We start from the raw sequence: 26,450 nt of genomic DNA, 5'->3' as shown, positions 1-26,450 counted from the left end.
AGCATCGTGATGTTCCATAGACCCAAGGCTAACTGAGCATTTGGTGTAGGACATAAGTCTTGGGCAACATTGGCTGGAGGAAGGCAGGATCTTAATCTATGAAAATGTAGGCATCAGTTTTGAAAGTGAGGAGAACTCAGACACAAGGAAAAAAAATCCCAGGTTCTAGTTACTGAATTTGATGTTGGTTAAAACACAACACATCCACTTGTTGTTTTGTTTTGTTTTTTAAGACTTTAATTATTTATTTGAAAAACAGTGAGTGAGTAAGCTGGGAAAGCACAAGCTGTTCTAGGGGCAAAGGAAGAGGGAGAAGCAGACTCCCTGCTGAGCAGAGAGCCGGATGGGGCGCTTGATGCCAGGACCCTAAGATCATGACCTGAGCCAAAGGTGGCAGCTTAACGGTGACCCAACCAGATGCCCTATTCACTTGCTTTTATTCCCCACTGCAGTTAAGTAGATCAGTCTGTATGCAACTTTGAGTTCAAATCCAGTGAGAGCCTCTCTGGGCCAAGATGTGCATAATAATCAGGAAGCTCCGGATCTGAAGTCCCTAGTCTGGTTTTGTACCCTTTTCTTACTGTAGGAGCCCAACATTTGGATCAGTGCAGTCCATCGATAAGATCTCACTCACACTTGTGTTTATGTAGCACCATATCATGTTGATTTCTGCTTTCTGCTTTTTTTGGTAACCATGAATTTTGTCTTGTGTTTTACTTGAATGTTTAGTGCTCACCTTCATTTGCCTACTCTGTTGGTTCATGTTGTCACTGATTTTCCATGCAGTTAACACTGATGCACCTTCTTAGTATCCTGACTGCCCTGTACTTGGACCCACACTCCCAGTTACTTTTTTCTGGTCCTTTCCGTAGCCTGCAGTTCTCTCTAATGCCTAGATTTTTGGTGTGCCACTGCCTCTAAATATCTCCTTTAAATGACCTTGCATAGAAATTAGTAGTAAATCATGAAAGATATTCACTTTACTCCAGGAATCTAAGTGAAGAAGCTTTTAAAAATATTACTTGCTGGGACACCTGAGTGGCTCAAGTTGGTTAGGCATCTGTCTTTGGTTCAGGTCATGATCCCAGGATCCTGGGATCAAGTCCCTCATCAGGCTCCTTGCTCACGAGGAAGCCTGCTTCTCCCTGTGCTTCCCACTCCCCCTGCTTGTGTTCTGTCTTACTCTGACAAATAAATAGATAAATAAAATCATTTTTAAAAATAGTATTTACTGTTAAAGTCAAAATCTTAACATTAATTTTAATATTTATATTGTAGGGGATGCTTTGGATAAGACTGAAGAGCGACTGGCCTATGGCATAGAGAACAACAGCACGTTGCTGGAATGTACCCCACGATCTTTGCAAGCAAAAGTTATCTGGTTTGTACAGAAAGGACGTGATGGAAGGAAAGAGGAGGTAATTCATAGCTGCACATTCACGCCGTGCTGTCTTACTTGTTGTGTGTGATTAGTAGATAGATGATGACTTATTTGATGTTTAAAAATGAATCTTCCAGGGGTTCCTGGGTGGCTCAGTGGGCTAAAGCCTCTGCCTTCAGCTCAGGTCATGATCTCAGGGTCCTGGGATCGAGTCCCGCATCAGGCTCTCTGCTCAGCAGGGAGCCTGCTTCCTTCTCTCTCTCTCTCTCTGCCTGCCTCTCTGCCTACTTGTGATTTCTGTCTGTCAAATAAATAAATTAAAAAAAAAACCTTTAAAAATGAATCTTCCATTGTGCTATACATGTGTTATTTAAAAAGTGGATTTATTTACAATGTATGATTTATATACATATAAAAAATTTAAATACACACATAGATTTCTATGTGTATATAATTTATATATGCTGTAAAAACCTAGATGTATATATAAAATTTTATGTGTATAAATATATATTAAAATACATATATACATATATTAAATACACAACAAATATATACACATATAAATAAATTCTATACATATGTATATGTGTATGTATAAATTTGGATTCTGAAAACTGGATTTTTATTCAGTAGGTACTCAGAGTTTCATGATTTTAGTATCATGTTGTCAAAATGATTGTCTTAAATTTTATCACCCAAAGCAATGTTCTAGAAAAATAACTAATTTAAACACCATTAACATATGTATCTCAGATACATGGATAATAGAATTAAAACAACAGCAGCAACATTAAACCAATTGTTTGATAAAACAATTGAGTCATACATGAAACATTGCCACAGGGGTTCCATTAGTGCCCACTGGGAACAAAAGAAAGGCATCAGTTTGTTTGTCCTTTTAAGTAGGTTTAGTGTGGAGATTATATTTCTATTATCTAAATAATGAGTGAGGACTCATTTGTGCTCCTTTTATAGATGAAGAGTAGGAAGCAGTTAAAGCACACATAAGGGATAGTCTGGAGGCAGTTACTGGATAATCTTTTTATGAGCCTCAAGGGATCTGGTTTTATATTGGCCAAGGTCAAGGGCATGACCCAGTTAGTAAAGGCAGGTAAAACATTATAGATGCTTATGTGGGCTTTGAACTCAATTTTCACAAAAATGGAATTATAAAAGCAGTAAGAGTGAAATTTGGTTAATTAAAGGGAAATAGATCTTGGTGACTGCTAGCAAAATGTTTCTCGGTAAAAAGAAGGTTGCAAATTGAATAAGGGAAAAAAAAATGTTAGACACCTGCCTTAGGACCTAGGGAAGAAGTAATAGGTTCACAGTGGGTAGAGAAGCAATCAGTGAAGCCATCAACTGTAGGTTCCAAACGTAGAACACACTGACTTTTTACGCCTTTTTTTTTTTTTCTTTCTAGCCTATTGCAAAACTAAAAATGCAACATGTTTTTGGTCTAAAATCATGCAGTATGTTCTGGGAGAGGATTAAATTTATAAATCCCAGTTTCCTGGAATAGTTATTAGAGAGGAAGACACTCAACAAAGGCTGTTAGAGATAATCTAGAAAGGCAATCAAGGACAGGAAGATTCTCTTAAGTTTTCATGACCTCATAAGAAAAAACATGTGTCCAAAAATGTTACAGCATATTGCACTAAAGCACATTGTTGATTTAGTACTGAAGAATTTGCTATTCCACAAAGTTGATGTGAAATTGATTTTTAAATTCTGTCATAACTCACTTGGCAGGAGAGGACCCGGGAATATTCTATAGCTCCTCTCATTGAATGGATTCAGAAGACAGAGAAGTCATTCTTTCATCGGTGGTTTTCTTCTCTCAGTATGTTCTGGTTCTAATTTGAAAGTCACTGTAATCTGCCTCATTTGGAAATCTTTACCAAATCATTTTGACATGCTGCATCCATCAATGTTCAATTATAAGCTTCTTTCTCCTATTGTTGATATAATCTGCTTCTCCTTTCCCCAAATTTTAGTTTCTGTTTTCAAACTTCCATGGCTGATCTATTTACTGATCCTTGAAATTTTGAATTTGTGCCATGCATTATTTGTTGTCATCATATAATCCTTGGTTACTGTAGACATAGCAATATATATTGATTGATTTAGAATCTAGAACAAAACACAAAATTGCTGACTTCATAAAAAGGGAGATGTGTTTGCTGAATGCACAGAGCAGAATGACTTTGATTGTGGGTCCTTTTAGAGTTTGTTTTAAAGTTCTTTGAGAGTCTAACTTTGGAGTTTTTAGAGGTTTTTAAGATTTTTTTTTGAAAACCATTTTATTATAGTTACTACAAACAGAGGATTATTCTATTATCAAATCTTGACCATTGTATAAGATACTAAAATTCTTCCAATATGTTTCTTACCTCATATGTTAATGCTTTTAGTGCACTCCTAGAGAGTAGTCAGCCAGGTTCATCATAGACACTTTTAGCTGTAAATCATTAATTTATAGTCAGCCCATAACCTTTGTTAAAAATTTTGGTTGTCACACACACACACACACACACACACACACAGACACACACACACCCTTTTATGGAATTGGAATTTTTGCCTCTGGAACTTTTGCCTGCAAATCTAAACTCAGCCCCGTGGAATTCTCTGGAAAGCACATATTTAGGTGAATAAAATGTAGCTCACATAAAGCTTTTGAAATGCTACATAGCTAAATTGCTAGAATGCATCTCAAAATTCATTTATCTAGTTTCTAAACTGGATTAATGCTCTTCTCTCAGGCACTTTGTGGTGTGCTGCTTTCTTAAATAACACCTATGAAACACAATCTCTGTGCATTTTATTAATTCCACAAATGTTTATTATTCCCTTGGTTCAATGATCTTAGTTAGGATGTGCCTCAGTTCTTGTGATACCTTGTGGGAAAGGATTTTAATAGAAGTCTTTTTGGGTGAGACTGTTCCATTTACCACACACAGAATCTGCAGCGGTTGGTAGGTACTTTACCTTACTGTTCTTACATCTTACAAATGCACATCCAATGTCATGGACCTCTTCTTACAAATGTAGAAATGAAGACTGAAGGAGATATAGGTCCTAAACACAGTCCATGAAAGACCCAAGGTTTGAACTCTGATATTCCTGACTCCAAAACTCAGCTACTTCATATGTAGTCATTGTCTAAGTACCAAGGAATTTGCTGGGTGCCTTTTGTAGAATATACCGTTTTATTCTAAAACCTGATTTACGGGGGACAGAATCAAGACACAGAATGTTTAATCACTTCCCAGATTACTGACAGGTAGTAAAGTCAACTCAAATCCATGTGTCTGTGTCTTCTCTACTAAACCACACAGCCTTCTGAAATCGGAACCCCAAATACAGTTGCAGATGCTTTGGGACAGGTAGCAAATGGAAAACTATTTCCAACCGAAGTTCTGGAATTTGACTTCTAAAAAAATGGTCCTGATATCTTCTTGATTTTTACGTATATATATATTTTTTTTTTCCATCAAACTTCGGTGAAACATGCTGCTGCAGCCTTGAGAGCCAGAACAGTAGTCCTCATGTTTATTTATTTACTTTTTTTGGGTATTGCGTCCTTTATTTATTTATTTATGTACTTTTGCCAATGGGAATGTGCTTTTTTTTTTTTAATTGTCTTAGTCACCATACAGTACATCATTAGTTTTTGATGTAGTGTTCCATGATCCATTGTTTGTGTATAACACATGTGCTCCATGCAATCTGTGCCATCACCAGGCTCACCCAGCCCCCACCCCTCTCCCTTCTAAAGCTCTCCATTTGTTTACCTGAGTCCATAGTCTCCGATGGTTCATCTCCTACTCTGATTCCCCTCCTTCATTTGTCCCTTCCTTCTTCTAATGTCCTCCATGCTATTCCTTATATTCCACAAATAAGTGAAACCATATGATAATTTACTTTCTCTGCTTGACTTATTTCACTCAGCATAATCTCTTCCAATCCTGTCCATGTTGATAGAAAAGTTGGATATTCATCCTTTCTGATGGCTGAGTAATAGTCCATTGTATATGTGGACCACATCTTCTCTATTCATTCTTCTGTTAAAGGGCATCTCAGCTCTTTCCACAGTTTGGCTATTGTGGACATTGCTGTTATGAACATTGGGGTGCATATGACCTTTCTTTTCACTACCTCTATATCTTTGGGGTAAATACCCAGTAGTGCAATTGCTGGATCATTGGGTAGCTCTATTTTTAATTTTCTAAGGAACCTCCACACTGTTTTGCAAAGTGGCTGCACCAACTTGCATTCCCACCAACAGTGGAAGAGTGTTCCCCTTTCTCCACAGCTTCTCCAACACTTGTTGTTTCTTGCCTTGTCCATTTTGGCCATTCTAACTGGTGTAAGGTGGTATCTCAATGTGGTTTTGATTTGAATTTCCCTGATGGCTAATGATGATGAACATTTTTTCATGTGTGTATAGCCATTTGTATGTCTTCTTTGGAGAAGTGTCTCTTCATGCCTTCTGTCCATTTTTTGATGTTTAGATATGAAGAATCACCTGTAATTTGAACAGTTCCCACTCTAGGCACTGATGCTATGAATCCTTATTATACAAGGTATACATCAGTGTGTTCCCATTCTCAGTTTCCCTTTCAGGCTTCTACTCTGAGAGTAGAAAAAGGATTGGTAGAAATAGGATTCTGTAGCAAATTAAATGTTCTCTCTCATTTGAGCCTATGTAGATAGAAAACCAAGAGCACGCTACCTCGTTTTCTTGGTTTTTTTTTAACCAAAATAATGCTTCATTAGTTCTTTGGCAACTTATCTATTGAGTTCCCAATATGCCCCGTTTGCATAGAACCTGTATTTGGGAGAACAGAGGAAGATGATGGTGTTGATGAAAATAATAGTACAACTAAATAAGAACCACATTTCATGTATCTGATGATCTGAGAAGAAAAGTACAAGAGAGGTTACTTATAGGGAGAGGTTGCAGTTTTAAAGGGATGTTCATGGAGGGTCACCAACTCAGTGACATTTGAAAAAGACTTGACAGAACTGATGTAGTAGGCCGTATGCTAGTATTGGAGAACTTTCTGGATAGCGCGAACAGTTGATGTAAATGCCCTTGTGATGGGAGTGCCTCTGATCTGTTCAAGGAGCCCTAGAGTGAAGGGCAATGTGGCCAGAAGGGAATGAGCAATAGGGACACTAATAAACTAAAAGTCAAAGAGTGAGGGAGAGGGCCAGCTCATGCAGGGCTTTGTAGGCCCTTACAAAGCGCTTTGGTGTTTGCTGTGAATTAAATGTGTAACCATTGGATAGTTTGCAGCAGAGCCATGACATGATCAAAATTTGGTTAATAAAGGGTCTATTAAGAATATAATATGTGGAGGTGGAGAGAAAGGCAGAAGCAGATGATCATTAGGTGATAGGGACGTAAATTCTTCTGTTCACTGATACAACATGAACTCTGTATGTGCCCTTTACCTTCAAGGTCAAACGATGTGCCCATGACTGCCTCAGACACATAAAAGCAATGTGATTTGCATATGCTCTCTGTTTTTATTGAGAATTGTGAAGGCTGTTTAACTTCTCAGGTAGAATACTTTTTCAACCTTCTGGTCTCGTCTATAAGTTTCTGCAATTAGTATTTTAAACACAGTAAGTACTCAGAGGGTACATTAATAGGTGATGAGTAATTCATAGCCTTCGCCCTTTGGAAACCGATCGTCTTACAGTGAATACAAGAATGTCAGCAGATTAATTATAGTATATTGTGTTCATTAAACTTATGTTGAAACTTCAACATAAATTGTCCACCAACAATTTGAGTATGGAGGTTTCATGATGGACAGTCAGAAAGATTCAAGGCACAGCTGACATGTGAGCCAGGTCTTAATGGATAAGTAGAAGTTAACTATCAGAAAGAATGGGATAAGCACATGTGTGGGGACGAGAAACAACACGGTTTGTGTAGATCTGTGGCTGGAAATGAGGATGCAGAAGTGAGTGGATAGATCAAGGGACCACCTCACTTTATTTATAAGCCATGAAAACCCCTTAGACAACCGTTTAGACACATTACTCTAGAAACTTGCATATAGGCTTTGAGGAGAAGTAGATGTCAAGAAGACTATTTAAGAAGGTATTTCAATAATCGGGCGGAAGATTTTTGACCGGAACTAAACAATAGTGGTAGGAGAGGAGAAGATAGTTTTCATTTTTATGCGATGACATGGAATGCATTTGATTTTTGAGAAAAAAGAGAAGCAATCAAAAATGATTCACATGTTCTTGGTTTGGGTATTTGTGAAGTTCATGGTGCAGTTCATGGTCTGCAGGGAGGAATAGAAGGTTTAGGAGAAGAATGTTGGGTCATTTTGGCCATGTTGAACTGGGGTCTCCTGTAAAGCATTTAGGTGGAGACTTTGGTAAATATATGTTCAGGAATCTAAAATACAAAAGGCAGATCTGGAATGGCAAGAGATATGTGAGAGATGTCGGCATAGAGGTAGTAATTAAATTGATGGAGGTAATAAAAGTAAGTAGTAGAGCAGTAATCAATACTTAAATATCATTTCCTGTGTGCCAGGCAGTTCCTAACAATTTTAAGTATATTAATACTTTTAATCCTCACAATAGCTTTATGAAGTAGATACTGTTATTGCCCCCACTTAATAAAGAAACCAAAGCACAGAGTGATTGAATTACTTGCACACTATCACATAGCCTATGAAATCAGTCTGAATCTGAGACCAGATACTCTGGTTTCTATTCTGGGTCCTTAGCCACAGTGTCACAGGTGCTTCCAACTGCCTGGGCTTACCCTGGAGAATGAGGAAATAAAAGGCAGTATGAACCAAGCCTAGAAGTAAAGGGGAAAGAAACCCCATCTAAGGAAAAATCAGAGGATAAATTCTAAAAGATAAGGTGAAAACAGAAAAACAATCCTAATTATAGTTCACCTTCATTTAGGGCCGACTAGGTGCCCTGTGCTAGTCTAAATGCCTGGTGTGTAGTAACTTACTTAAAAACTACAACAGTTCTCTGAAGTAGTTAGCAGTACTGTGTGCATCACGGAGATGAGGTTAAGTAACTGATGCCAAGTATGACACTGGCAAGTACCTCCAGAGTAGTGCTGCTTAAGTAAGTAGACACCGTGGAGTCCGTGGAGTGTGATATCATTGATCTCAGGGAAGAAGAGCTGGATAAGGAAAAAGTCATAAACCCCGTGAAATTTTCAGAAATGAAGTACCTAGTGTCCCCTGAGAATGTGCTCAGTGGGGTGGTTACTCCCAGAGCCCACTAGAAATAGGCTAAGGGATGAACGAGGCTGTGGAGAATTAGAAACAGCTAGTGCAGCGTATTTTACCTAAAGGTTTGAAGGAGAAAGAGAGGTAGGTCAACAGAGGGAGACAAGAGGAGAGAGAATTTGTGGGTTTTGTTTTTTTTTGTTTTGTTTTGTTTTGTTTTTGTTTTTGACTTCAGAAAGAAGGTGACTTGGTCATGTTTATGGGTTGAAGGGAAAAAGCCATCGAGAGGAGAATTGATGAAATAAGATAAAGAGCTTATGAGAGAGAACCTAACTATAGACAAAGGTGAAGGGGTGAGTTTCATGAAGGAAGAGAAAAACCCCTCATTGTCTGAATTGGGAAAAAAGAAATTAAAGATTTTATGAATGTGGATAAGGAAGATAATTTCACAAAATTCAAGTTGAGCTCTAATTTTGAAATTCCTTGTCTATGATTATTTACCTTTGGCATACTAGTTCAAATATTCCTTACCTATATAAGGATGTATAAATGATATTTTTGTGATTGCAGAGGACAAAACTATTATAAACGTAACTAAATCACCTAAAGTGATACACCCTAGTTTATGAATTCTCAGTTCATGTACTTGAATTTATAAGCTTCCAAAATAATTGCAAAAGTTTGATCTTGAGTAACATTCCAAAGGAAAGGAATTCATACTTGTTAGGTCACTTGGTTAGACAATTGGAGTATTTCTTTGTGCATTTCTCTTTCTCCAAAATGCATAAGGACTACATTTTAAAACTTAAGGAAATGAAGGAAAATTTACATATGTATTTGTTGCTTAGATTTCAATGTTTATTAATTCACTACATGTATTTTCCAAGTTATCATGGTAAAGAAAACCGTAGTTTCGTCAAGCTCTTCACGAGATTAGTAAACAACTTTTTAACCTTAATTATAATATTCATCTTGAATGTTGTAAATTTGGAATAGATTATTTTAACCTGAAAATAGAGTATTTCTTTGAACCTGACAATGATTTAAGGCAGAAGTTGCAAACTTCTGGCCCTCCACCTCCTTTGTAAATAAAATTTTACTTGAAAACTGTCTCGCCCATTTGTTTACCTAGTGTCTATGGATGTTTCCATCCTATAACCACAAAGTTGAGTAGTTATGAGAAAGACCATATGAACTGCCAAGGCCAAAAATCTTTATTGTATCACTCTTTACAGGAAGTTTGTTGGCCTTTGATTTAAGGTAGAGTGAAGCTTTATTAAATGAGCTTATTGTGAAAAATATCTCTGTATTTTGGATAAAAGGTTTTTTTCATTAATAACCAAGCCCTCACTTTGCGCTAAGCACTATAATTTCATTAGAATGAGTTTTTGATAAAACTAAGCAATATGATTTTTTTTTTTTTTTGGGAGTGTGATCTTTTGGACTTATTCATTAGTCCTTTACTGACAAAAGCAATGTATGTCCTAAAGATACTGTAAATAAGGTTGAGTTCAAGGAAGGAGTTGAATTACCATACACAAATCCCCAGTGAAGAAACTGGGGGCCAATCCCAAAACACATAAAATATTCTCCAAAGTGATATAAGGCAGGAAAGTAAGTTGCTGTCCATAAGACCAGCGCCACACTTGACCCAAGCACAGAAGTTTCATTTTCCCCTTGATCCTCGTTGGTTTTCCATTGTGGATCCTTTCTTTAAGGGCAAATATTTCTGTGTGTTCTTGTGTGTCTTAAAATACCTCATTTTAAAATAGCTGATTGTCTGCATTGTATAGACTGCTTAAATAATGCACAAGTGTGCATGTTTATTATAGAAAATCCAAGAAACAATGTAAGTTGACATCAAAACTCCAAGACTTCAGTTTCCCCCACTCTCTGAATTCTTTTTTTTTTTTTAACTGGATGCCAAAAGTGGTTACTTTTAACTCTGCTCTCAGACCACCTACTAAGTAGGATGAATTCATCAAAGTCATTTGAATACTGTTGAGAAATCTAAGAAGCATGGTTAACTTATCAATCAGTGGTTCCTTCCAGATAACTCGGAGCTCATTGCATCCCTGCAGAATTTGCACAGCTTTAAATAAAACTAATTTTATTGGTGATTCAGTGCATTGTGGAGACAGCTTCTCTTGTGAAACCAAAAGAAAAATGGAGTATGTAAGTTACATCTTTTAATGTTGCAGATTTATTACATCATCAACACTAGAAGAATTAAGAAGTAAAATCTCATCCTTATTCTACCATGTTGTTTGCTAAGTGACCTGTATTTTCTTGACATTCCCAGTGCTAACCCATGACAGAAAGCCTAAGGGATCAATGACAGCCATAAGTTTATGATACTGTCTTTTTACACATACACTGAAAGCATGAGGTTTGTTCCACATGAATATTATTTGTTTTTCTTGTTGTCATAACAGAAAGTGCATGAACTCTCCCTCATTTGAAACATCTGCTTAATAGTTTTGATGTTTCTATTTCAGTCTTTAAAAAAATCTCCACTCATCTTTTCTAAGCCTTGACAAGCATATGTTTATAATGTCATTTGCCCCATATTTTATTTCTGGAGTAATTAGCAGTGTAGCCCATTAATTTCTCCCCCCCCCCTTTTTTTTAACTTCACAGTTCTGTAAGTGGAAAATAGAGAGCATTATTTTGGTCATAAGGATAGAACTGGATCTAGCGGTTTAGATAGAACTCTCTTTGGCTAGTTTTCCAGGAGAATACTGAATATCTTTGAAAATTAAATATGCATTCCTGAATCTATGGAATCAGACAGAGACCTGTGTTTTATTCCTCACTCTGACATTGGGCATCTGATTAAACAAACTAACATGGTTACTCTGCAAGCCCAGTGTCAGACACATGGTGGATGTTCAACAATATCAAACAATATCATATGAACAAATCAACATATGTTCAACAATATCAAAACAATATCATATGAATTCTCTTCACTCTAATTCCCCTGATCCCAGGTTAAATTATAGTTCCTGTGGTTTTCTAGATAATAAAAGATACCTCTGCATAGAATTTTATATCCATTCCACATTGTATGAGTCCTGTAGAATAGCTTATATTGAACTGTACTTGGGCATCTTGTCTTGACCTTGAGATGTGACCTTAAGAGAATGTGTTTAGTATAGTGCTCTTGTTTGGATGCCTGTATCTATCTCATTTTATGAAAACACAGAAGAGATTATTTTTTTTCCTCAGGCCTCAGTGCTGGGAAAAGATGTTCTTGTTATAAAGAGTAATTTTATTTTTGTTCTAATATTTTTTTTTATTTGAGTATAGTCAACACACCATGTTACATTATTTTCAGGCGTATGACACAGTGATTCAACTTCTGTAGACACTAGGCTGTGCTCCCCACAAGTGTAGCTGTCATCTGTCGCCAAACAAGGCTATTACATTATCATTGACTATATTCTCTATGATAAGGAATATATAATTTAGGGTCATTTGAGCCTTAGAATTCAGCATACTTTCCTCTTTCCTTCAATCACTAGGTAACTTAGTGTTGACTTTGTAGTCTAAATAGACCAGTTGTGTAGTTCCTTATGGTATACATTTCTGTGTTCAAACATCATCTTTCTTTCATCCCTTCCTTTTATTTTCCCTTCATCCTGATTATCCCGATATTCTTCCATATGGAAATTTTTAATAAAACATTACCCTTACACTGCTGTTTGTGTATTTTGCAGCATTATTTCTAAAATCGTATGAGAATGGTATACTAGAGCTTGAACAGATCTTACAGACTTAGTTTATTGGTTGCCAAACCAAGATAATCATTATAAGCATATCATTTGGTTCACAGCACATTGTCATAATAGGTTCATACAAATCCTTCTTGTTTGACTTCATTTTTCCTGGACCACCTTTATCAACTTTTATGTTTGCTTCCCCATATGCATGCCGTGTAATGATTGGAGTAAGTCCAATACTACATCATTTGCACTATATTGAACAAGTATAACATTTTGAGTACCCATGAGCTGTAAAAATAAATCTATTGAGTTCTAGGTCGTATTCTCCTTCTCTTTATAACTGAACGCTGTGTTTCACGGCTTATTACTGTGGCTCTTTCGTGCCTCTGACTTAGCATCCCACAGCATGGCTCCATTGATCTTGATTGATCCGTCATCCTCAGAGTGGACCAAGAGTGTCATTAATTCCCACTACCACATCTTTAAGGATCATCTCTTCAAGTAACCTCTGACAGACCTGGGTGCAAATCTCTGCATTCTTGTCTTGTGACAACCTTCATTTCTGTGATTCTGTCAGCTCGCTTTCCAAATTTTGGCATCATCTGCACTCTCAAAGTGGTTTATGTGGATTCCCATTTTCCCATACTCTCACCAGTTTTTGGTATTTTCTATTTATTGCCTGTCTTGCTGGTAGAAGGTCGTGTCTTATTTACATTTGTGTTTCTAAAATTGCTAGTAATATTGAACATTAACTTGTGTACTTTACATTTGGGTTTCTTCTTCTTTGATTTACTTTTTGATATGTTTTTTTCCCTATTTTTCTCTTTTATTTTTCCATTTTCTTGACTTTCGAGAGTTCTTTGCATTTCTATGTATTCATTTGTTCTTGAATATAAATGTTCCAAGTTTCCTCTTTAATATAGTTGATGTTTCTCAAGATAACATTCTTTCACAATATGGTTTTGAGTTCTTATTTATGATAACTTTCTTCTCAGCATCTTCTTGTGTTAGACAAAGGTTTTCCAATTTGGATCTTTAGTTAATCTGAAGTATATATACAACTTTATTTCTTCTCTACATAGTGTGATAGGTTTCCCTAAATGAGCTATCAAGTAATTCACCCTGTTCCTGCTGGGCAGTCATCTTGATCATAAAGCAGGTTCACATTGAAAAGTGTTTTTTAAAAGAAGAATTTTATTTTTATGCAGTGATGTATGATATATTTTCTGTAAGTCAACTGATTTTTTTTTTATTGAATATAGGCCAGATAAACAAACAAATATATGTTATTGGTCTTTATTTCTTGACTAAAACTCTATTTCAGTGTTAAATATATTCTGAAAGAAATGAGTTAAAGGCCTATGTCTTTCCTTTTCCTATGAAGAGCGTGGACCCATATGGTTGATACACATGGAAATCACTGCTTCTTCCTGACCAGCTTCCAGATGTGCTGGGTTCTTTGTTCAATTACTTTTTTTTTATTTGACGTTACAAAACATACTGAATCAATCTCTATAACTCAGAATATTAAAACCATTTTCAGTAAGAAATGCTGTATTTTTGTAGATTGCCTATAAGAGTATTTGATAAAGTGATATATTATGTATCATCTTCTTGGCCAAGGAAATCAGGTCTACAGACATAGAGAAAGTACAGCTGATAAAAACAATTGTGTGATCAAGATTTGATGCTGAAGGTGCCCATGTGGACTAAAGTGGAAAGATTAAATCATGGAAGGACTTCAAATACAAATTTCTAAGTCATTTTTATTTTTAGGTATTCACGGGCTATGGAAGATACATTTAACTTTCACAGTGATTTAACATTCATAGTGTACGGCCATCCAGATTTTGAAGTTAAAACATCTTTTATTACTTAAATTTCTAACTCATTGTAACAGTGAAGGGAAACCTACATTCTGATACAGGCACTATCTCTAGCTTGCAAATAATTGCTGGAGGACAGTTCCCATTGTAATTGTCATGCTTCCATGTCTTTGAACTTGGCTGGACTTTATATGCACACAATACAGTGTTTCTCATATTGGGCTTCTGATTTTGAAAGAATTACCTGCTTGAGGAAAAAAAAAAAAAAACACTCCTAACCCAGTGGCCAAGGATTTGTATCTATTTTCATTTTTGCTTTTTGTTTTATTCTAAAACACTTTCATAAACGTGTTGTTATATGCCAGAAATTACACTGGATGTCTTTTTTATGTTCATATTTGCCCTCTCACAGGAAATATAGTAGGGAGAAAACAAAGGACCATATTCAATGCGGGTATTTGTAAGCAAATTCCTTCCAGGCAAAGACAGTGTCCTAGGAGTGCTTTTCCTATATATCTGTGAAGCATGTCCCTTCCAGTAGTTACCGACTGCTCCTGAAATCATGCTGGCTTCCTCCTTGTCCAAATCACTACTGGATCTACATAGAAGAAGTGAATCACTTCTGGACATACCTTTATGGGGATAACCCATGGCCTTGCATCTTGTACACTCTGAACAAACTAGTATGTTCTCATTTTCACTATGTTCTGAGCACTCTCCTCAGTATGGAATACTCAGTATAATTAAAAGATAGGCCTTTTTTCTTATGAAACTTAAAATTAACAAGATGAAACTTGCATGGCAAAATTATTTGACAAGGAATATAAATGTCAACTTGTGTGCTACAGATGAGAATGCTATTGAATTATAAAAAGAAAGATGAGATCTTTGGGGCTGAAAAGAAAGTATTCATTAAAAAGTGAAAGTGTAAGCTTGGAAAGAAATTTTACAAAATGGATTGGTGGATGGTAGAAAGGAGTTTACTAATGGAAAGGAAGAATAAGACCTGAATCAGCCATGCAAGAGAGAAAGAAAGTGGCCATACAAGGAACCGGGAACAGAGAGAGTTCGGATAAGGAAGACTTGACTCTGGTGTCTGTAAAGGTTGTCTCCACCATCTGCCCTTGAAATTAAAACATGGTCTTGGGCTTCTAGCACAACTTGTATTAAAATGTTTATGAAATACTCATAAGAATGAAAGAAAGAATGCATTCTTTATGCATGTGACTTTTATTCAACTATAGATGCAAAATAAATTTACAAATAAGATACAGACAATTCTATGTATCATTTAAATCTTTATTTAATGTGATCATTTTTTACCACCAAAATAAGGCATCTCCATGAACGTTACATAGGACACAGACTCCCACATACACGTGTGCACGTGTGTGCTTAAAACAGCTGCCTGTAGCACTTTGTGCCATGTGCTGACTCAATCCCCCTAACTCTCTATACCAGTGACTTCAAAACTTTTTATGTACTTTGCTGCATAGGGATGTTCTTTGGTTTTTATTTGGCTGGAACGTATCATTAACATACTGCATTCATCTTTGTTCTCAGCAGCTGGAAACATTAAAGCTCTGAAAATGGTTCAGAGTCTATGATAAACACCAATACTAACGATGAAGTTGATCTCCCCTATGATCCAAAATATAGTTTATTAATTTACATGATTACCATGAAGGTTAAACACAATCATCCAAGAAGTCTTTACAGAACACTCACTGATCTCCATCCAGAAATGTACCTATTCCACCAACCCTTGAGAAGCACTAGAGTGCGCTGTTCGGGGGTATGGTTTTAGAAAGGCAGGATCTTGTTAACTGAACAATTCTTACCTGCTTGAGCAAGCAATAGAATCTGGATAAGGAGCTGACAAAAGGAAGTGAGATTTGAAGCAGAGTAAAATACTACTCTTTCATTGAAAGAAACGGGAAAGGTTTCAGTCAAAATCGCTGAAGGACTTGTTATTTTTTGCAGATAATAGTGCATACTCAGTTGACAAAGGTTAACAGGTGACATGATGGTAGGAAAAGAAGGAGGACAGTCTCACAGGGGTGTGAGGGAGGCCCATTGGAAGAGATGGTGTTTTAATTCAGCCTTTTCCAATATGGAACCAGCAGTAGGGAAGTCCCTCTGACAGGTACAACAGCGTGGATCATGAAACAGAATCAAGCTGAGCCTAAGAGAAAGACGGAAGATTTGGGAAGAGTCCACTATGAGGTAAGATCGAAGTATCCATCACAAAGTATGACACTGTGGGAAATTAGTGAAATGGAGTGAACGGTTCCCACCATCACCACAGAAGAAACGTTGATGGGAATTTATAACGTAGTGGGTCTGAGGGCATAATAATGAGAAGGAAGTAGAGCAACACATGAGGATAGATGGACTAGAAGAAGAAGAATATAATTGTCAGGAATAAGGAAGTTAGTAAAGGGGGGGGTGCAGTTTGCATGGAAAGACAGTGGATTGTAAATAATGAAGGCTCAGGGAAGTTTCAGTCAGTGTTCTGTAATTAACAGGAAACACGAAACAGTAGACCATATATGTGTAAGAGACACTGTCCTAGGGAAGCTCATTGAAATGAGGAAATAGATGAGTTACCAAATGAATGCCAATAAAACATGAGATCAGGGAAGGATGGAGGATTGTGCCTTAGAGGGAAGAAGAAGTCTACAGAAGAGAACAAGAAGGAACCAAGAAGAGAACCGGGACAGTAAAATGGCATGTACCAGCCTGTTTTGAAAAAGAAACAAACAAAAATAAGGTTTAAGAAGGCAGATCCCTCTGTCACATAAAGCCACGAGTTTAAAAACATTGGAGGCTGAGCTTCACAGTCTGAATCATCCATGACATGTGATAAATTTATGGAGGAAGTAGTGGTGAACATAAGCAGGGATGCCAAGTCATTTGAGTTCCTGCCTGTGGCAGGAGTCCTGGATCCCTCCTCAGCAAACCTGTCGACAGATGAACAGTTGTTTGATGTAATGATGGCGGTTTTGGTTCAACAGCGCTTCCTGCTTGCTCACAAGAGAATTTCTTGAGTTAATGGCTGTAGCATTCTGCCTACTTGGACACTGTCCTGCCAAGTCAAGGGAAGCCCCTGTCTGGGATTTATGGAGCTCCTTCATCCAGTGATGTCATTCTGGAACTGCTGAGTAATTAATTTACCTTACATGGCTTGTGGTGGGGGGACAAAACCCCCTGAGAGCTTCATAATTTGTCTTATGGCACTGCCAATGCCATTTCGCCATGATTCACAGATTATGTAGTTACATAATGATATACAATCGTGTGTTGTCCACACTGCAACTTTAGCCATGCGGGATCTGCTTAGGGCCCCGGAGAGCTGAACCCAGCAGGCCTGCCCAGGACCTGCCCCTGGATCCAAAACATGCTTGTCTTAATGGCCTTTACTGCCAGAGTGGTTGTGGCTGCTTAGTCTGCATCTTTTGTCTTGGCAAAGGCGAATATTGTTTTCGTTTTGTATTCTCAAGGGCCAAGTTAGCCAGTGTAATGGGAATGATCTTTATAGCACCAATGGTATGACTCTAGGGCATCTGAAAACACCTCCTCGTTTGTTTTTAGCTGAAGAACACTACACAGGAAAGGGAGAGGTAGGTGCCTGTAGCACCGTACAAAGTGTTCTCACTTACATTATTTTATTTAAATTTCACAACAATCATTAGGGTGACAATAGGCTTATCTCCATTTTTAGGAAGAAAACTAAGGCAGAGATTATACATAAATGCCCTACATCACACAATTCATAGATAGTGGTGGAAATATTTGAGTATAGCTTTGTCGGATGTCAAACCATAGACCTGCCATTTATCATATGAGCTATATTTTTCAAAAACGTTATTGTGCTCTTCTTACCTTGAATTGTATTTATTTATAGAAGTCATGTACGTGATTTATTATGTCATAGACATAAAAAGGTATTCGAGCCCTGAAGTTATGTGCAATACTAATATTTACTGGAGAGTGAGATTCTTCAGAGCAGATGATGGATTTTTCTGACTTATTTTTATGTCTCTGTGAAATAGAAAGCCTTGTAGAAATATAAGGAGTGCTCACTTCATTAATGAATGGACGATTTTTTTTTCTTTCTTCATAAGGAAAGAGAGTGAAGGTATCTCAAATCTCTTAACAGAGTTCCTTATAGAGACACTAGTCTTTACTTTCTGGAAGGATAAGAACCCGCGAACAAACAATGTGAGAAATGGCTTTTGTGCTGTCTGCTAAGAAAAAGTTAAATCAACTGGACAGATTTGCACTCTAATGTTGAGTGCTCTGCTGAATTCGATGGCTTTTTCTAATGATTAATTGAAATCATTAGGGAGAAACCTCTCTCGTTCTGCTCTTAACAATATTGATGTGAAATAACCTTAAAATCATCAGTACGCAGTGATTTCAAATGTAAGTTTAGCATACACACGTCATCCTTCTCACTCGCTCGGTCACTCGGACGCATCTATGACTCTCAGGAATTCATCAGGGGATCACAAACATTTAGAAAGCATCAAGACAGTGAAAGGGTTTCTAGGTTGGTATTGTATCCTGGAAAATATTCTAGTGGCATTAATTTTCTTGTTGTTGCAGGTGAAGACAGACGACAGAGTGGTTAAGATGGACCTCGGTTTACTCTTCCTGAGGGTTCGCAAAATGGATGCTGGGACCTATTTTTGCCAGACCATAGAGCACGATTTTGTCCATACCGTCCGTAAAATTACCCTGGAGGTAGTGGACGAGGAGAGAGTAGAGGAAATGTTCCACAAAGACTATGAAGAGGACGGGCCCCACAAGATGCCCTGTCCAGTCCAGACCAGCCTCCCACACGGGGCAAAACCCTGGTATAAAGAATTCTTGCAGCTGATTGGTTACAGCAACTTCCAGAGAGTGGAAGAATACTGTGAAAAGGTCTGGTGCACAGATAAGAAGAGGAAAAAGCTCAAAATGTCGCCTTCCAAGTGGAAATATGCCAACCCACAGGAAAAGAAGCTGCGTCCCAAAGCCGAGCACTATCGCCTGCCCAGGCACACCCTGGACTCCTGAGGGGGCGAAACCGTCTGCTGGCTTCTGGAGAATTTCTGTTTGGAACCGAAAATAAACAGGACGACCAGGGCCACAAGGAAGAGAAACCACTCAGCTTTCTTTGTATTGCTTAAAAGAGTTCTGTAACACAGAAATGACTGTGAAGGTATTATGATAAATTATTCTATGTACTCATTGGACTGGTTAAAAATCTCATAAAATTAACTAATTTTTCGGAACAAATGTATTCCTCAGTGGCTTCCCACTATATTTACCAAAAAGTGACCCTAGCTGTAGTTTTGAGTACTTGGCTGCTTTTCCTTAACAGTTATTATTTTACCCTTGGAAGACTTGGGATTACTGGAATATTGGTGAAAAATCAAGAGATTTTCATAAGCATGAAAAAAAATGAAATATATATTTTAATCTTTATGAATTCTATCTTTCCTCCACGATGTAAAATATACAGAATATCCAGTACTTTAACGTTCTCATATGAGCTGTCTGTACTTTTTAAGAATTCTCGTGTTAGTATCTAAGCTATGTGTTGTATGAAGCAGGTGTGTTGTAATTATCGTAAACCATGAAAGAAAAATTGTGGTCACCTTGAGGTTCGTGCCCTTCATAAAACAATCCATTCATTTCCATTTACGATAGTTACATTTCATGATGAAAACACGTCCTTTCAATTTCACTCCACAGCATAAAGAATGAAGTTAAGGTAACTTCCAATTAAGATATATATTTAAAAAAAAATAAAAAATAAAACAAAAAAGTTGAAGTTTCAGTTAGAAGTCTAACTGAAAAAGTTTTTGCTGCCCTCTTGTGGTAGAAAAAATATATTCTCTTTTTTCTCTTTTTAAGATTGTCTAGTAAAGATTTAAAAGCAGCTTCTGTTAATCCATCTCGTCCATTTTCAGGGAAAAAAAAAAACAAATAAAAATGTCTTATTGCTTATGTCATGCTCTAAGATGGAGATAATGTGTTTATGAATAATTTATTACCTCACAAGCCAAAAATGAAGATATTACAGCTCTATTAAAACTTAAATTTTATTCCTTCTAAATAATCTTCCCTGAAATACAAAAGGTACTCCAGAAACAAAAGTTTGTTATTTTAAAAATGTTAAAGCAGATTGCTGTCAGATATCAAAGTTCCCTATTTTAATGTTAACAAATAAGAAAATTGTTTCACGAGTTCACTTAACTCCCAAGATGTCTAGAATGCTTTTTCCTTCATAAAGAGTATCAAAAGTTTTTATTTTCGAAAAATGCTTGTTTCTTGAAGTCTTTCCTTCTCCTTTTCATTTAGTGATTGCCTTTCTAAAGTGTGAAGTTTTGTTGAGATTTTTGTTTTTTTTATTTTTATTTATTTTTTAAATTTCTTTACAGTGTTCCAGCATTCATTGTTTATGCACCACACCCAGGGCTCCATGCAATACGTGCCCTCCTTAATACCCACCACCAGGCTCACCCAACCTCCAAAACCCTCAGTTTGTTTCTCAGAGTCCACAGTCCCTCATGGTTTGTCTTTTAAATAAAAATTAAAAGTGAGAGAATTACACATGAAAAAAATTATAAATATTTATTTAAATGTAAACCTTATTCATTTCAGTTCTCAAAGTTAGCTTATAGGGTATATAACTCAGAAAGTCCAAGTGTTGATAACTTGTAATGACTTGCAATTTCATTCAAAAACTAAGAAATACATAGATTTCTTAAAAAAAAAAGTTTAAAAAGTTCATTTGTTAAGCCACCAAGCTCCAAAAGGTCTAAAGCGTGGAAATACTTTGAAAATTAACATTCTCTGAAAAATACAGTTGCTGTTTGCCCATGAATCCACTGGAGGTCATTGCTGCCCACCAATATTAACTGAACACAGCATATTTATCAGTAAAATCCTGCCCAGTTGTAGAGAAGTAGAACCATAACCACGGATCACAGGGTCTTTAGCAAAGTTTATGTCCGAAACACTCAAAGTGAACAGATAAGTCAATAAAGCACAATTTACTGAAAACATTCTGCCATTATACAAGAAAAGGGAAAGTGGGGTTTTTTCCTGTATTCAGATTTCTTTTTTTAAGTAAGGCAGATAACACATACGTTGTTGCCATTTTTGTCCAACTGAAGAGATAAGACTGAGGACAATAACTTTTCTGTGATATAAGTCTTAAGAATTAAATATACCTTGAAGCTGTTCAAGTAAATGAGATGACTAGTAAGAGGGGGAGCTTTTTAAAGTGCTAATTTGAGAGAATTCTGATAAGAAAATTTAGAGGACTCAAGTCCACAATTTAAAGAGAGCACTACATTTTCATACATATATGTGTATACTTTCCCCTTTTGCTCAGTCTCTCCCCCTTTCTTCCCTCAAACATGCGTGCCAGTGCAGTGCACATGCGCGCACACATCACGACGTACTTTAGATAAACCGGCATTGTCCTCTCAAAAAACCAACAACCTATGTTGCTCTGTCCTTGAGAATCTGAAACATACCACAAAACGCATACCCCGTCTTTTGTCCTGTCTGGTGTCAGAATTCGAATTCAGGATCTCCTTTGAGAAATGTCCAGGCTTGGAAAATCACAAATGGATTGACCAGATTTATCCTCTTTTTCTCGAACTCAGGAAAGGACACGTGTTTAGCTACCTGCAAGACAGGGAGGAATTAAGAGTGGGCCCTGACCCACTGCATTTTGCCCAGTCATGGATAGACCTGGGGAAGAGAAATTGTGCCCTTCAGGAGCAAACATTAGGCTGAGAAAGAGTCATAACCACCCATCCTACGTTCAAGGAGGCACCTCCGTATAAGATCAGTCTCCTGCTTCTTCAGATCTCCAGTGTGTTGTGCTCTGTGAAGGAAGAGGTCCTGGGAGTAGAACAAGCCTTGATACAGAACAGTGTGTTTCTCCTCTTTCAACTTTTCATCAGCCCTACCGAGTGAGGGGTGTGGATTTGTTGGCAAAGAGAATGGCACCTTGAAAAGGCTTTGCTTCAGGAATTGTGAGATCTCTTCCATGTCTAACATTCTACATTGCCATTTTTTCCTTTGTTTTTATTGCTGAATATTTCAATGCAAAGCTATGAACTTGGAGAAGCAGGGATTAAAGTGGAAATAAACACAAAGAAGAGCTCTGGGGGGGGGGGGGGAGGAAAGGGAACAGAAAGTTTTTGCCAGTTTAGTAAATGGCAGGTCTGTATATACTTTAGAGCTTTTTCTTTGCCCAAATTAGTTACACACTAGGATGTTTTTATGGAGTGTTTAATATTTGCTATAGGGTGTAGGGCTTTGTAAATCTTCATAGCGACTCTGAACATTTGTAAAATTTGTAAAATACAATAATAGTTCTGAGTGTTGGTGTTAAGCATGAAACAAACACAGCAGCCATTGTCCTTAAAAATGAGTTGTCTTTAGCCTGCCAGATACATTAAGAAAACCGCTTGGGATCGGGAAGATACCTGAGCTCCCAGAGCAAAGTCCCTCGTAGATGCCGCGTGGGGAGGAGCCCACGTTCTTGTTCTTACAGCAGAGAATCGCATCCGAGTCACTTTTGCAAGAGCAGCGCTCATTTTTCAGGCCAACAACTGTTGCTTTGACTCAGTTATAAATAATAGACTTTCCACGAACACTGTTTTGATTGTAGTGTGTTATTTAAGCTGGTATGTTTATTTTTTTTCTTGGGAAGAGAGCATTATATTTTGGCTTTTGTTACAACTGAATGTGTTCTGTTTGTGTTTAGATGGCTTAGTAACAAGCTAGAGTACTATATGGGGAGGGGGCGGTTCTTGCCTCTCTGATTCTCTTTTATGTGCCCAGGTCCAAAACAGCATGTGCTTTCTTACTTCCTGTCACCAATTAGAAGCAATGAGACTTACCATCTAGCGGTCAGGTCCAAAGACCACTGACCCTGCTCGGACTATCTTGTGGACCTGCTGCTCTACACTGCATCCTTTGCCTGTACCCTTATGTACGATTTCTATTTAGTGCAACTTAGATGCTAAAGAAATAAATATTTGCTAAACCCTTACGTGCTGTCTGGGGAGTGTTTTCTAAGGTTGTGTGAGTTAAACTCCAAAGTTTCAGAATGTGTCAAAGCCCACGTGTAAACATACAATGCTAGGCTAGTGCTGGTGTTCTTTAAGAAGTTAGAAAAGCATTCCATTTCCCTTTTTTTCTTTTTTCTTTCTTTCTTTTTTTTTTTTTTTTTTTTTGGAAATTCAGAAGTCCACTTCCTCAAGGAGGAAAATGTCCACTCATCTCGTTCCCTTGCAGCATTTGGGCTTATTTTTGCCACATCATGTTTGTAGGACCAGCAGCTGGAAAAGCCTTTCAAAGCTGCATCATCCAGATAAGAGGGGTGATGAAGGCTTTTGTAAGGGTAACTCGTAGGATGGTTACAATTTTTGCAGGCCTTAACATCTACCTTAATATATGTAAATGACTGTTTTCTCTGCTATTTTTATTAAATCTCATTGGAGAAGTCATTTAAATGAGATTTGGTGTTAAGGGAATCTCTCTTTGGGAGTTTTGTTTCCAAGGCCAATTTTGTTGTTTGGGTCAGTAACTAGTTACCATATTTTATTTATTTTTACTTATTTTTATTTTTGTGGTACTTAAATTATTGAGTGAATGAATGAGTGGATACTTAATGTTTAAAGAATTCTTTAAAATGATCCAGTAGAAAAAGTTGGCAAAGGATACGAATAGGTCGTTCACAGGTATGGAAATCTAAACAGCCCATTCAGTGTGTTTTAAAGCAGAAATCTGGCAGAAGCTTAGGGATGTTGTTTCTGGCAGCCTTATGATATGGTTATGCCATTAATGATAACTGTTTCCACTGGTTTCAGACTTGCATTCCTGTACAATACAGCACCCTATTTTCGTGGGGTACTTGATGAGCCCGTTGAAACTGCCCTTTGGCTATCTACTCAGTTACCAATCCAGGAATCGTGGAGAAACAGTTGCGGTCCCTAGGACTCTCTTACCTGTTACTCAAAGGAACAAAAGCATGCACCCGTTTTGCTTCCTAAAGTATAGAAATGCTAAGCATGCCATTAAGTTATATGAATAAAGAAAAATTGAGTTGTATTTGTCCTGAGAATGTGTTTACAGTTTTGACCGGAAAAATTCCAAATCCTACTTTTTCACTTGATGCAACTTGAAACACACTCAGCGTCCAGCTTTGAAAGTGCATTTCGAGTGTTTGGAATGTTGTGGAGTGTACTTCCAATTATGAATCTCGAGACTCCTGCTCAGGGTGGCTTTGAAAAGCACACTTGAATCTGGAGAAGCCACAATGAGGGAGCAGTGATAAATGGTATGCAGAAAGAGAAAATAATTTAACGGAAAAGAGACAGCAAGAAGATGGCTGTCTGCGAGACAGGAAGAGGGCTCTCACTAGAAATGACCCAAACAGGACCTTAACCTTGAACTTGGACGTCCCAGCCTCCAGAACTGTGAGAAGTGAATGTTTGCAGTTTAAGCCACCCAGGCTGTGGTATTTTCTTATAGCAACCTGACTGGGCTAATACTTGAAGGAAAGCGGACACAGATAGAGACGTTCAGCATGAACAGAAACATGTAAAATGAGCTCATCAACAAATATTCCAAAACATCGGAAAAGATCTAAAGTTAAGTATACAATCATATGTGGGAAAAGTGGCTATGATACGTTTATATAAGTTATCATGACTGCTGGCTTATATTTTCCAAGTTGTAGGTGGGATTTCGTCTCTGGATCAGAATAGGTTCTTGGAGAAGGAGAAAAGAAAATGATCTACTCAACTTTCAACCAACAAAAGCTAGTGACAAGTAGAATGAGCCCTTGGAGTCGATTCCATGAATTCAACCCAATTTGAAAGAATAGTTGAAAAGTTTCTTTTACATGTTTGATGGTTGGTGGTGGGTTTTAACCAGCACAAAGCAACTCAAATTTATTATTGTGATTTTTTATCAGTCAGAAATCAAGGTACGTGCTCAGCTCGACTCCCTGCTTGAGATCTCAACAGACCAAAATCACTGCACCAGCTGCCTGGGCTTTGGGGAGGAACTCACTTTCAAGCTCATCCAGGTAATTGGGAGAATTCTGGTCCCTGGGGTTCTAGGACTGAGATACCTGCCCCCTGCCTTCTGTATTTAGTTTCAACAATGGACCGTTAAGTCCTCCTTACTCTTGGCATCTCTGACTCTCTGCTGCATTTCTCTGCTTCAGACTGGAGAAGTTTCTCTGCTTTTAAGGTACATGTGATCAGGCTGGATCCATGGAGATAATCCAGGCTAATCTCTTTCTTTAAAGATGTATTACCTTAAATACATCTGCAGAGTCCCTTTCACCATGGAATACAACATATATTCAGGTTCTGGGGATTAGGATGTGGCCATATTTGGAGCACACAATCCATCCCCTGCCCCCCCTCCAAATTTACGTTCTTCCCAAATGCAGATTACATTTATCCCATCTCAAGGTCCCCAAAGTTCTCTTTCTTTTACAGCGTCAGCTGAAAAGTCCCAAATCTTATCATCTGCCTTTAATCAGGTGCAGATGAGACTTTTGGTATAATCCTTCACATACCACTAGGGCACGATTTCTTTCCATGTGTGGTTCTGTGAAACTGAAGCAATCCAACATACAATGATGGGATAGACAAAGGGTAAGAGTTTTTACAGATACTCTGTTTCGAACAGGGGGAAAATGGTAGGTAAAATGGAGTCTCCATCCAAAGCAGTTTGATATAATTCATCAGGGCAACCTCCATTAGGTTTTCAGGCCTGGGAATATTCTATAGCTCTCAGTGTTGCCTCCTTTGAGTCTACCTTTGGCCCTGTGAGCTCTCCATCTGGATTCATTGTGTTGTTTTGTTTTGTTTTTAAAGATTTTATTTATTTATTTGACAGAGAAAGAGAGAGATCACAAGCAGGCAGAGAGGCAGGGGAAGCAGGCCCCCCACTGAGCAGAGAGTCTAATGCAGGGACCCTGAGATCATGACCCGAGCTGAAGGCAGAGGCTTTAACCCCTTGAGCCACCCAGGTGCCCCTCACCCTCTGAATTCCTAAGTGGCTCAGGTAATTTCCATCTTTCCCTTCTGCTATCCTGGGCATTGACTTTGCCCTCAGGCAGATTGGTCAAGGCATCTGTTTTTCTCACAAAACGTGCTAAAGGCAGTACTCAGAGGTAGATTTTCTATACACGCTTCATCCAGCCACCCACACCAAAACCTCTAGAAGACTTCCATGCTAAGAC

At 37.7% G+C, this 26,450-nt stretch overlaps 1 protein-coding gene across 1 annotated transcript in view; it reads left to right on the top strand.

Annotated features, from left to right (window-relative positions):
- Positions 1–22,353, top strand: part of SEMA3E (semaphorin 3E) — a 255,031-nt gene extending 232,678 nt beyond the window's left edge. The window contains exons 16-17 of the mRNA XM_059170981.1: positions 1,279–1,418; positions 18,779–22,353. Coding sequence (XP_059026964.1) covers positions 1,279–1,418; positions 18,779–19,231 — 593 coding nt within the window. The 3' untranslated portion in view covers positions 19,232–22,353. The remainder of the gene's footprint in view (positions 1–1,278; positions 1,419–18,778) is intronic.
- Positions 22,354–26,450: the final 4,097 nt, after the last annotated feature.

Source organism: Mustela lutreola, chromosome 4 (assembly GCF_030435805.1).
Source record: "Mustela lutreola isolate mMusLut2 chromosome 4, mMusLut2.pri, whole genome shotgun sequence".
NCBI classification, from domain to species: domain Eukaryota; kingdom Metazoa; phylum Chordata; class Mammalia; order Carnivora; family Mustelidae; genus Mustela; species Mustela lutreola.
Note: the sequence above shows the minus strand (reverse complement) of the source record. Positions and strands in the feature narration are given on the sequence as shown.